Source organism: Alligator mississippiensis, chromosome 12, assembly GCF_030867095.1.
Source record: "Alligator mississippiensis isolate rAllMis1 chromosome 12, rAllMis1, whole genome shotgun sequence".
In the NCBI taxonomy this organism is placed as follows: Eukaryota; Metazoa; Chordata; order Crocodylia; family Alligatoridae; genus Alligator; species Alligator mississippiensis.
The window spans coordinates 49,158,734-49,172,064 of NC_081835.1; the positions used below are offsets into that span (position 1 = coordinate 49,158,734).

Here is a 13,331-nt window from a genome sequence, read left to right on the forward strand (position 1 = left end):
ACTTTGTGTTTATTTTCTATTGCTTGAAAAGTGTTAATGAGAACACTATGTGCTTTAAGTAAAATATTTGCCCCTAGCTGCAGATGTTGATTTTAAAAACCTCAGGCTCCTTTAAAAAATGTTGACAAACCAAGGTGTCTTTGAAAGATGTTAAAACCAAAACAAAAAGAGTTAACAAACCCAGATAGCAGTAGTCTGTTATTAATAGAGAAACAGGAGTAAAGCTGACAAATGTAGTTGTATCATGAACTGTAAAAAAAGTAAAGATATAGCAGGAGTGAGATGAAAAGTTAGGGGATCCATGCTTTTCTAGCCTGAATACAGGAGGTGGTATGGGGTAGTAGCCATCAAGAAAACTTCCAAATTGTTTTAAGTGTCTTTACACACAACTTTCAATGTACTTTTTTCAACTAGATCATGTTGTATAGTATATGGTTAACTGACTGGAAGTAGGTCTCATTTGAATAAGCTGCCTACAAAGATGTAAAACAGCTAGATATTGGAATAACAGTCATCTGTCTTGCAATAATAGTGTGCTGTTACAGGCTTCTGGATGTTAATAGCAACTAGCCACACAATGATATCATACTAATATTTACTCACTTTCAGTTCTCTTCCAAAAGCCAGTCATTTATATATTTTTTTGGTTAGTCAGACCATTCTTGAGTTTACCAGAAATTCTTGTGCGCAAGTGTTACTTCCTCTTGCTCTCGTGGCCATACAGCCAGTTGAAAGCTGCCAAAGAAATGGAAGTGCTCCACGCTACTGAATCTGATTTTAAACTCCTCTTATTTGTATATTCAGTGTCGTTTTCATAATACAAGATGGAATTAGAGCTAGTGTTTGGTTTTAGTAACAGATTTCTTCATTTAAAAACTTTTATATTAACCACCAAAATATCATTGTTTTTAAACACAGTGGTTCTGTTTTAGCTATTTGTTAGTATAGAGCAGGGGCGGCCAACCTGCTGCTCTGGAGCCACATGCGGCTCTTCAGAAGTTAAGAGGTGGCTGCTTGAATCTTTGCACGAGTACACGGTGACCAGCTTAGGTCACCGTGTGCTTGTGCAGCCACCTATTAACTTCTGAAGAGCCGCATGTGGCTCCAGAGCAGCAGGTTGGCCACTCCTGGTATATAGCAAGTTGATTTTTTTTTTTCTTGTTGTTGTTGTTGCACTTTCATCCTGCTTGTTTCAGTTGCTCGATCTGCTGTTGCTGAAGCAATTACATAAGCTTGAAGAATTTAAAACAATACAGTTGCTGATTATATGGCCTGCACAAGTCTACACATGGGGCACAAATGTTTGGCCCATCAAATTAAATTCCATTCTCTGATCAGAGATCTTCCATTTTTGCAGGTTAAGGGCAGACTGGATCTTCTTGGTATTCACAAGGGAGTGTTTAGCAAAAGTTATAGAAATTAGGGAAGTAGCTTTTTTTCCTCTTGAAGTAACAGCTTTTTGTAATGGTTGAATAGCTTTGTTTTAGTTGCAAGTAATTGGGTGCACTATCTTAAAGTTGTTCTTTTTAATTTCTTTCCATCTTAACTGTTCCCTGTAACAGCTTTTGCAGCTGAATAACTGAATGGATTTACTATATAAATCTCCACTACAAACAGCTAAAATTATTTAATTGTTCAAATACAACATCAGCTCAAGGAATGACTAACCACTTGGTTTTGAATAGGCAGCTTAATTTCAGTCCCCTTGAGTGTCTCCAAAATAGCAACTAAGATTTCATAATTTAGTAAAGTTAGCAGCTTTTCCTTTTCCCTAGGAAACCAGGAGGGATATGTGTCAAGTAACAAGGTGAATGTTCCCTTTTCTCTTAACAGTACCAGATTGGCTTCTCTCTTTGGACTGGATCAGAACGTATCAAGCCATGGAAATGAATTCTTCCAATATACTGCACCAAAACAGCCTAAAAAAGGTCAAGCAGCAGCAGCAATGCCTGGTGAGTACAAGTAATTGAGTGTAAGCATGGAGAGCAGACTCTCTAGGCATGTATGTTGCTGATTAGATAAGAGAACCAAGGCAAAGTCTAATAGTGAACTAACTCAATAGCATACTGTTCTAATGAGTAATGTACATCCATAGACACTGCCTTCTGTGTCCTGAAATGCCTTGGAATTTGCCACAGACTTTACTTTTTTGCAATGGAATTGTGCCCAGTAGTTTCTGCTCTTATCAGAACCTCCTCAGCCTCATGGTGATGTATTCAATTCATGTTTTAAAACTAAAGTGATTAAAAAGAAGTGATATCTTGGCAACTGCAGGTGGGTGAACTATCTTGTATGTCTCATTGATAATTTAAGAGTTACCAGCCCATCTTTAGGCTTCAGTGTCAATACTAAGTTTTTCACTGCTGAACAGCTTAAGAAAAATGCCTAGCTAAGGTTTGTGTCATGAGATGCCCCCTTACCTCTTATGATTTCTTATTTACTCACTGACAGAATTTCAGCCCCTTTTCCTGATAGCATGTGCTAGATATCAGAATGGTCAGCATCTGAAATTGGCTTCCTATTGGTGTTGTCCTACTGTCACAGAACAGGGGCATAATTGGGCACAGGAAAACTATCTGGTTCAAGATGGCCAAAATATTTATACGAGTAGCTCCTTACAACCCTTGTGAAGACAAGTAACTTATAACTGTTCAGCTTGCTATAGGGAAGCTGTTTTTTCTCAGACTGAAAAAGAAACAGTGGATAAATATCACTTACATTAGTATACGTACATGGGCTAGCAGCCTGCTGAGTAAAAGCACAAAATATCTTGGTTTCTCAAAGGCTTCAAAGAACCTGGTTACTAAAGGTACACTTCTTCCTTTGTGCTGAACTTTAGTGCTTGATTTCGTCTTGGTGTTTTTGTCTAGGCAGGGCATTAGAACAAATTCTGTTCTTTGAGATGTATAGACTGCCTCTAGTGTTATTTGAACTACTGCCTAGTCATAAGAACTGATTAGCTGAACAGTGTAGAGTACCAGAGCAATGTGTTCAAATCAACTGGATGTTCTACCTGCCAAAAAGGCAGGTTCTAACTTCCCCCAGCCCAGAGTATCTGACCTGCTCCTAAAGTTACTGTTTTTGCTTGTAAATAACCTTGAGACTATCGCTCAAATACTTGTCTACCAAGTCCCTTAAAATAACAAAAAAAACCTTTTGACTGACCTGTTGTACTATGAGCTATTCCTAGCTTCCATAACTCAAACAGTATTCCTCCTACACCATGTTACAACTGCTAATGCTTGAATATGGTAAATTATACCGAAATATGTATTGTAAAATGTTAATGGTAGAACGTTTTCAAAATATACAGTACATTTTGTAGCATGCAGTAGAGGACAGAATGTGAAGCAAAACAGCATTCCATAAGTATTGAGTGTAATGCAAGAGACTTGGATTACTACTGTTTAGAACAGTTGTCCTTCTTGTGATCAGAAGGATTTGGAGGCCCATCAGGATCCTGGTAGGACTGCATGGTTTTTTATGATAAAAGCATAATGTTGCATACTATTTCATCTAAATGGTGCACAAGTATTGCCCCTCCCTAAAGTAGTAGTGAAGTACAGAGGTTGTTGGCCACAGTCAAACATCATACTGGTGTCCCATTTGGAATAGAATAAGCTTTTTGAGTCGCATCCTCCCCATTTTCTTCCCCTTTCTCCAACCACAGGAAGTGCTAGGGGTGGCAAGGCAGGAAAAATTGTATTTTAAGTAAAGTAAATTCATAACATGATATAAAAGTAGTGAAATCTAGCTAAAATGGATAAGAGCAACCAAGCAAATGCTCAGAAGAGATCCTTGCTCAGATACAAGATGATCTGAGGATTGGACTTCACCCATAATTTTCTTTGATTTTTATTTGAAAAATATAGACCATTAATGTTGTTCAGTGACCTTTCTTAGTTTATCATCTACCCAAGGAAATGATGCCAGCTTTTTTCAGTAACACAAAGATCCTGATGGATGCAGTTCCTGTTTACCTTCCTACCACTAGAGACTTACTGCTCAGATAGATTTGCAGCATTTGTTCTAGTGTTAGTAAGAGGCACTATGTGTCAGAAAATAGCTCTCTCTGACTGTTGTTCCTCTCCTGAATTTGGCTGTGTCCATTGGTAGGAATGATTTGGGAAGATACTGAAAGGTGCTACTTGTTCTACATGAATTCAGAAGTAGATTTATTACCATCATCTGGATACATCTCCAAGTCAGCATCATGCTCTTAACTTGGTGACCAGTGTAGATAAATCAGTTCAATCTTAAATTTGTAATAAGACTGCTGTATTAGGAAACACATTAGCCAAATCTAGTGGAGGGAAATCAACAGCTGCCATTGTTTTTGGTTTTTTTCCTTAGCAGGTCAGCCGGCCCAAAAGACACCTGCAGCTGCAGCCACTTTGGGAGCCCCATCCGTATTCATTGCTACTGCAGTTCATGCCTATCGATAGTAAGTATACAGCAGGCTTTCTACGCTATCCCTTTGCTACCAGAGGCCTGGAATCCAATGTTAGGATTGGATCACAGAGGGAAAATGTTATGGGCAATGGAAAGAGGTTCTCATTTCTATAGGTAGTTGTCCATGTCTTACAAATGCTACATGTTAGAAAATTTTTGTTTAGCTCAGGAGACTATGAGAAGTAGAACTTTGGATATTCAACAGAAAACTTATAAATATTGGGAAATCTGAAAAGGAAACACACCTGCAGCTGCTATCTCACTTTGCTTTCTAGCCTAAATGGACAGTATATGAAGCAAGGCAAGTATGGAGCAGCTGTGTTGGGGAACCATGTCACCAAAGAGGTGAGAGAAATTGCTTTTATCTTTCACATGCACAAAGAGGAACACAACTCCCTGCAGCATTGCATTTCATATACCATTCTTCCATCTTCTCCCTTTTTGATGTCAGCGTTCTTAGTTCTGCTCTTATTGGAGTTTTTTTTATGCTGGTAGACTGCTTGCAGTTCAGATACTGAACCAGCAACAGTTTTTATACTACAGTTCTCTTCTGCAAGTCAGCTGGAAGGACAACTTCCCACTCAAAATTGAAATGCATTAGAGAAGAGGCAGGGTCTAACCATCGTGTCTGAGAGAAATTAGTTTGATTGGTTGTAAATGTATATCTGTAAATTGGATCTCAAATGTAGTCACAGTAGGGGAAATGTACATACCTCATAACTGAATTCAAATTATAAAACAGGATGTGATACACTATACTTCACAACCGTCAGTTTTTTGGACCTGCTATTAACTCTATTCTCTGTCTATGAAAATAATAGCATAGTGGAATATTTAGCAGGGTGCTGTGTTTAAAAAATAAAATAAAATAACCTGGTCTGCCCCATACTCTGCATCCCTCTTTCTCCTGTTGTCTCCATAAATTGGTCGTTTTATGGGAGCGCTTTTTACAGTAAACTGCCTTCAAGGCTTTTGGCCCTTTTTTACTGGAAAAAGATCTTGGGGGAGCAGCAGAAACAGAGTCTGCCAGTAAGATGGAAAGTAATAATGCAGTCTTTATATACTTTTAGTGTGTGCCTTTAGTGTGTTAGTATACTTTAGCGTGTGCTTAGCAGTGCATGCAAGTGTACATCTATGTCCTTAACAGAAATGTTAGTATTACAGGTTAAAGTTTAACTGACTGCTCTCTAATAACCTAGTCATGTCTGTTTAACCATAGGAAATTAGGGTTGGAAGGGACCTCAGGAGGTCATCTAGTCCAACCTCCTGCTCAAAGCAGGGCCATCCCCACCTATATTATCCCAGCCAAGGCTTTGTTTACCTGGGTCTTAAAAACCTCCAAGAATGGAGATTCCACACCTCTCTGGGTTACCAGTTCCAGTGCTTTACTACCCATCTAATGATGTTGCTAGTTAATCACTGTGCTTTACTGTAGATGTGGAAAAGAAGTGGGAACATGTTTTATGCTGAGCAAAAAACTTAGGAAACTAAAGTTAGTTTAGTGTGCTATTACAGCTACATAATTAAGTTCTCTTACCTCAAGCTAAAGTTGAGCACCTAGTCTACCTTTTCTTATTACATACGTGTATTATGGCAGTTCTTTATGGTTATTGCATTGCACAGTAGTGGGAAGAAAGGCAGTGAACCAAGTTCACTGTTTTCTCCTAAACAAAGTAAGTCCATGCTTAAGGGACTGTGGATTTTTTGCCCAAATAGCTTGTATATGAATAAGAGTTGAAATTAATTTGTCCATTCTTTTTAAGGTGTGATATGAATCACATAGATCAAGTACAGTGCAGACCATTTACACTTCAGCTGTTAAACTTCATTGCTAAATTTAAGTATTTATTGGTATATTGATCAAATCAGTTCTGGCCTTAAGGTCACCGATGGCACACAGCAGAATTTGTCAGGTTTGGAGTTTTGCTAATTGTGTTTTATTTTATTGTTTTTTCCTCATTCCCTCCTCCCTTTCTCCTCGCTTGTGGAATCCAGTACAGGATCCTCCTTTACATAAGTCAGCAGCAACAGATCACAGCTGCCAGGATCCATTCAGGGTTTGTACTCACGGTAAGACAGCTGGGTAAACTGTTTGTGTAGTCATGCACGCTTGTCTTCACTTAAGCATCCAGCACTCCAGTTAGTTGTGTGCGGTACAGTTTTAGGATACTTTCATCTATAATGTTGTCTTTAACATGAACTCATGTGGTGCTCATGACCAGACACCTGATTTATACATATTATATAAAGTGCTGTATAAACTATTCCTTCTTTTACTATCACATAAATAACACAGCATGCTTATTATGTCTACCTCTTGCACAGTACTTTTTAATCTATAGATCTCAAAGCACTTTATGGTGGAGGGTAAGTATCCTTACCTCTGTATTACAGATGTGATGGTGTTTTGCTTTAATATTCTTGCAGTGGGCACAACCAAACCCAAAATTCAGCCTTCTAATGTCTTTTACTCTAAAGGATTATAGGAATGAAGGAAACAAAGATTGGAGAGAGCGCTAGTAAATGCTTCAGTTCTATGAAATGTCTGACACTGACAGAAAAATGCAATAAAAACTATAACTAGATTTTTGCAAGCGTTGAAATTTAATCTTTCTGAAAACAACATTCCATCTCTTCTCCAGTTTCAGAGAATACTAGAATCCTGAAATGCTGTTTTATTTTGTCAATACTAAGCTCCAGGAAAGAAATCAAACTGATTCCACACTTTAATGTCCTTAAAAATACTCCCTCTTATCTTTATCTCCACAGTCCATCATTTTCAGCATTTTTTTTTTTTTGTAGAGCAGTTTTAGGTCTGGGATAGTATAACTTTGTTTATAAGCAAAAGCCTAGAGCAATATGGTTGCTGAAATATTTCACCAAAACTAAAAGGGACTTATTCTGTTTGGTAGTCATCTTAATGATTGTAGCCTAAAACTTAGATTCCTAGAGGTAGGCTTCTGTATTAATGGCTTCATACCCAAATAAAAATGGAATACATTTTTTAAAGTACTGACTATCAATGCTGTTGACTGTGGAAGACCAGTATGTTCACTCCTGAAAATCGGTTTACCTATATCCAAATGCCCAAGTGCAGATTTTAGAACTAACTTTGTGTCCCTCCCCTCTTTAACTCCAAGTTCTAAAAAATATTTGTAAATTGAAATATTTAACAAATATTAGAATCTATTTTTATCTGAGTGTTGGAATAAAAGATAATCTACAGTTAGTTATTAAGCAGTAAAACTTCTCTGCTTCTAACGCATTTCACTGAAGTCCAAGGATTTCAGTTTTACAAATGTTAAACAGAGCAAATTTGCACTGTTGATTCAGGACTGGTTTCCTTTGTTATAGGTTCAGCCCAACAACTACAGCACATTTTATGATGATCAGAGACAAAACTGGTCAATCATGTTTGAGTCAGAAAAGGCAGCCATGGACTTCAGCAAGCAGGTAAGCTTAGGCCAACAGGCTGCACACTGGCACAATCTCTTAGTTTTAATCAGAAGCTTGGTTGGCCTACTGACTACATATGCTAATGATTGTGCTTCCTTTGCAGGTGTGTATTGCCAAATGCAACAGTAGCCCATCGTTGGATTCAGTACTGTACCAAGATCTTATCATTGGAGAGGGACAAGGAGTGGAAGGAGGGGATGCTTTAGAAGTTGCCTATACTGGTTGGCTGTTCCAGAACAATGGGCTTGGGCAGGTAAAGGGGATTGTATTATGTCCTAGTACTTGCTTAACATATGGTAACGTTTTCAAATTCTTCACTGGAAGAGACTTGTGTTTGACATTAAAAGTGTTCTTTTAGTTGCTTGTTTTACCTTATGCCTTCCCTAAAAATGGGCAATAGCACTTTCCTTTGATTATTAGATATTCAACTGATGAGAATAGAAACTGGTGTAATAGCTGTGCAGGAGGAAGATCAAGAAGCTTGTGATTGACTCTTATGGGTATCATCCAACAAAGACATCAAAACAAATGAGAGTGAATATGGCAGTGGTCATGCTAGCTTTGAAAACCCGCTGCTGAGGCATTTGGGTATAATTCTGTTGTGAGTGGATTTCTTCATGCATTTGGGAACGTTTCAAAATGTTACCCTTGTATCACAATTTTGGGCTTCTGGCTAATAAGGAATTAGGAAACTACTGTGGAGGAGTACCTTACTCCTTCAGATACCTGGGAAATTCTAGTTGTTTTATTCTTCATACCTTCAATTCCACAGGTGTTTGACTCAAATGTCAACAAGGATAAGCTGTTACGTCTGAAGTTGGGATCAGGAAAAGTGATCAAGGTAGAACATCTGGCATTTTATTTTTATTTTCTATGTACTAAAGTCTCTAATCTTGAAGACCTTTCAGCTGTTTTGTTTGCAATTCACGTAAATCACAACTGCTTCAGTTGTATTGTTAATTGGATGGGAAGGACATTGTCATAGGTGACACTAGCTAAAAAGGGGTTTTAATTGCTTTTTCCTTGTTTTGCACATTATCAAAGATGAGGGGTGAGCAAAATACAGCCCACCAGCCAGATCTGGCCCATGGAGGGACTTTGAATGGCCCACAACAGGTCTCTTGGTCTTGCTTGGCCCAAGTGTCATCTGGCCCATGGGGTATCCTGCTGCCCACGGGCATGTGGTGGGGTGGGGCAGCTCTGCAGCTGGACTCTACTTCAAGGCAGCCCAGGCAGTGGTTCTTTCTGGCTGCCACCACTGCCAGCCCTAGCCCCATGGAGACTGGCTGGGACCTGCACACAGTCCTAGCCCAGCCCACCCCACACCACACCCACTCCAGACTTGCCCCATCTGGAACAGACCAACTGCAGACCTGCATGCACAGCCCCAACCCCAGCCTGCTGTGAGCCTGCTCCAGACTGCCTGTCCATGCTGAGCAGCAGTGACCAGGCAAAAGCTCCTGCTGAGTACGGGGGGGAAAGTGGCCACTGCTGCTGCTTACCATGGCTGGATAATCTGGAGCAGGTGCAGGGTGGGCCAGGGTTGGGGTTGTGCATGTAGGTCCCGGCTGGTCTGCTCTGGCCAGGGCAAGTTCAGAGGGGGTGCCAGGGGCCAGGGCTGTGCATTCAGCTGTTGCTGGGCACTGCTGGCAATGGCAGGGAGGAGCCACAGGGAGGGGGGAGGGATGCTGATTGGCCTGTGACACCTCCCCAATACTGCCTGTGTGGCCTGTAGGTCCAAATAATTGCCCGTCCTGTCACAGACTATTAATTGGTATTTAATTGGTAAGAATGATACCTTAAAGCAGGAATTGTCAAAATATGCCCTGCAGGCCAAGTGCAGCCCAAGGATTTCTATACACAGCTCAGCATGGGACTAATATTTTTAAAATAGCAATATGACCTATAAAGGTTCCATAAGTTATCACACACAGGGCCTATCCAAACTTGCCAGCCTCTTTCACTTTCATGTCACAGACAGCAGTGTCTACAAACTATTCCGCTACATGCATACAGCACTGATTCCTCTAAATTAACACTGAAGCAGTTAGACGTGGTGGATTCTGCCTCTTTAACATGTCCTTCTTTTAAATGGAGCCGTAGTGCAGATTCACAGAGCTTTACAATAAACTTTTTAGTACAGGTTGCAGGACACTTATAAATCCAGCCCAGAAGAATCTTTACAAAATAAAGGCCAAAGATAGTTGTGATTAGTCTGTTTTACTTACAATTTTCTTCATCTATTGCATTTTGGAAACTCAAAGGGTTGGGAAGAAGGAATGATGGGGATGAAGAAAGGAGGAAGGAGGTTTCTCGTTATTCCTCCAGCACTGGCTTATGGAGCTCAAGGAATGCCTGGTCGTGTTCCTCCAGATTCTACCCTGTTTTTTGAAGTAGAAGTTAAGCGGGTGAGTTTCTCCTTCTAAATGGTTTTTATATATTTATTTTATGAAGCTGGCTGCCAAAATCTCTTGCCCTGTAAAGTGGCAGCTCCTCAATGTGATGATTAAAATGCAAAAGAACTAAATACAGGACAAATTTTAATTATTACATCTGATCTAAGCATTCTAATATAATAAAGGGCTTAGTCTGTCCATCTGTCTGTAACGCTCTTGGTAAGCACTCTGGTTTCTGAAACAACCAATCAGAGAGCTCCAAGAGTGTTACATACAGGAGGCGGTGGCATGGTGGAGTGCCACCATGACAGGGGGTGGAGTTGGGGAGTGAGGCCATTGCCACTGGCCCTGCCCCCCTCTCCCCCAGCCCTGTTCCCTGGAGGCAGCGGAGCGCTGCCGTGATGATGGGGACAAAGCTGGCCTCGCCTTCCCACTCCTTGGAGGCGGTGGCGAGGTGGGGCATGGATGGAGGGGACGGCAGGGCAAGCTTCTCCTCCTCCCCCCCTTCCCCCCCCAATCACTCCTGGGAGGTGGCTGCGGGGGAGGGATTAGGGTTAGCAAGCTTCCCCCACCCTTCTGTCCCTGCCTGCCCCACACTTCCCCCTCCTTCCCTGTCATTCTTGATGGGCAATTCGCTAGTTCAAAATAATGTTCTGCCTCCTAGATGAAAGGTATTCAGGAAAACATCAGTCATAACAATCAAAATGTGAAGGAGAAGGGAAACTTCAACCCTGGTAGTTCTGTGAACTTTTTACTCTGGCCAATAGTTTTTTTTAAGGAACATTGGCTAGAATGGAGCAGAATCCTGAAGAGCTGTTTTAGGACCTAGAAAAGAAGGGTTGTGTAATATGTTGTCATGGTTTCCTCAGGTGAAGCTGTTAAAGGAGTCTGGCTCTGATGGGCAGAGTGTTGGCTCTAGGGATTCTCTTGCACCTTCTCCTGTGCCCAATTCGGACGGCTTTGCCTCAGACCCTGTTGGACTGCCTCCATCTACCATACCTCCAAAGCCTGGGTAAGAGAACTAGGGACAGAATGAACCCAGAGCTTGCTAGAATTTAGTGCTTGTGGACAATAGGGCTGTGTGAAACGGCTATGTTTCATTTCCATTTTGGATTCGGCCGTTTTGGAAGGACAGCAATTCATTTTGGTGTTTTGGATCACCGTTCCATTTTGATTTGGCTGAATCTGTTTTGGAGTTTTGGCACTGATTCAGAGATTCATATCAGCTGGGGAGAGGCAGGCACAGCCGGGCGGCTGCAGGTTCTCCCCCGGCTCCTCCGGCTGTGCCTGCCTCTCCCCGGTGGCGGGAGCCACAGGAGAAGCCCCTATGGCTGCCCTGCCTGGCCCCAGCCTCCCGGCACTTTAACAGGAGGGCTGCAGGGCTGTGCTGGATTATTCCCGGGGGGTGCCTCTGAAACATTCCTAAACATTTCCCAAACGTTTTGGATGGTTTGGTTTTGTTTTGGAGACGTTTCAGCGCTTTCCGTTTCGTTTCATGTTCGGTGTTTCAGGCGCCAAAACAGGCCAAAACACCTCTGAAACAAAATGGCTGCCAAAGTTTTTTCACAGCCCTAGTGGACAATATCATTAGGATTTGTTTTTTCTTGTTTATAAACCTGCATTGGTGTTAGATACCGTTACACTGAAAATCATGCAACAGATCTTCCTCTGTTTCCAACAATGCATTAAAAAATGATGTTCAATCATCTTTTATATAATGGCATGTTGTCTGCATGATAAGTGATGCATAAACAGTCTATGTTAAGTTCACTGTTCAAGGCAGCACTACAGAAACATTTGCTGCCCAAAATAACTCAAAGGGAATGTCTGATGTTTGGACTTCTTTTGCTTTAGAATGATCCAATCTATTAAACTAGAATATGGGGAATATAGTGTTCAGTTAGTGGGACAGAAATTGAATATCTGGTTCTCTTACAAAATAAAATGCTAGAACTAAAATAATGTTATTAGCAAGTTGCATTCCTGTGTTGTTAGACATATTTATTATGGTACAGTGAGCTGTTCAGCGTGAAACTAGTTAATTTTTTCATTTAAGTAAACCAGAGGTTGGTATTCTGCAGTTGAACAACCACTGAATTTGTCACAAAATGGTGGTGCAGAACCTAAGCTTTCCATTTCTAACTCATGCTAGCAAAGAGTCTTTTAAATATGAATGAAATGATACATCTCATGATGAGTAAATTAATTTTGGCTGGTGGTGCTGTTATTTGACACACAGGATTATTGAGAAATGCAGAGTAGTCTTTAATATCAGCATATCCTTGTTTCACCTTTCAGCGAGCCAGCTGTTCGTGCCAAGTCCAACTCTATCAGTGAACAGTTAGCAGTAAGTGTTGCTTTAGCTAACCTGGAATCTGCATGGGGAAAATGAAATACCTAATTCATGCCCAAAATGAGATACTGCTTTGAAAGCCTTTCTGAAATGCATGCAAGTAAGATGTTCTTGCTAATATTTCTTAGAAGGGCCTAGGAGCTTGCTGAGGACCACTAATGGTTGTAATGGGGTTTGGTGGGTTCTGTGGAAATGTGAAGTCTTAATCTTTGTCTTAGAGTTAAGAACAAACCTTTTCCTTAGCCATAGGGTGCTTTACATCCGAAAACTAAGCTCCCTTGCTCCGTTAATGAGTACCTGGATAGCTGTAGCTTAAAATGATCAGCTTTAAGAACTGGATAAAATGTGTGTGGTTTGTGTTTTTTTTTTTTCCTTTTTCATACCAAAACAATAACTTCATGCAAACCTAAAACAACTCTATGACCTGTATTAATGGGCTTTGTCACGAGTGACCAGTACAAAGAAACTCTAACAGTAGCTTTTTTTTTTAATTGTCTATGATCTCTTTATCTGGCAGATATTTTAAATGTTGCATCTAGCCCTGTATTAGTAGTTGGAAGAATCTTAAAGAGCTCCCTTCATAGAAAAAAAAAATCATTTTACCATGTTAAGTGACCTAAATGTTGCAGCATCTAAAATGTAAAAAAAAAAAAAAAAAATCACTTGAGATTCTC

General features: G+C 40.5%; 1 protein-coding gene across 6 annotated transcripts in view; it reads left to right on the plus strand.

Moving 5' to 3' along the window:
• Window positions 1–13,331, plus strand: part of FKBP15 (FKBP prolyl isomerase family member 15) — a 45,742-nt gene that overhangs the window by 5,654 nt on the left and 26,757 nt on the right. For 3 of the 6 annotated variants that reach the window (XM_019501030.2, XM_014602684.3, XM_019501032.2), the window contains exons 2-11: window positions 1,834–1,952; window positions 4,354–4,444; window positions 4,728–4,797; window positions 6,448–6,522; window positions 7,807–7,905; window positions 8,012–8,161; window positions 8,681–8,749; window positions 10,173–10,316; window positions 11,174–11,316; window positions 12,603–12,651. In XM_019501030.2, coding sequence (XP_019356575.1) covers window positions 1,834–1,952; window positions 4,354–4,444; window positions 4,728–4,797; window positions 6,448–6,522; window positions 7,807–7,905; window positions 8,012–8,161; window positions 8,681–8,749; window positions 10,173–10,316; window positions 11,174–11,316; window positions 12,603–12,651 — 1,009 coding nt within the window. Of the gene's footprint in view, window positions 1–1,833; window positions 1,953–4,353; window positions 4,445–4,727; window positions 4,798–6,447; window positions 6,523–7,806; window positions 7,906–8,011; window positions 8,162–8,680; window positions 8,750–10,172; window positions 10,317–11,173; window positions 11,317–12,602; window positions 12,652–13,331 lie in introns of those variants that run through there. The other 3 variants (XM_019501031.2, XM_006268286.4, XM_019501033.1) reach the window with 2 other exon arrangements.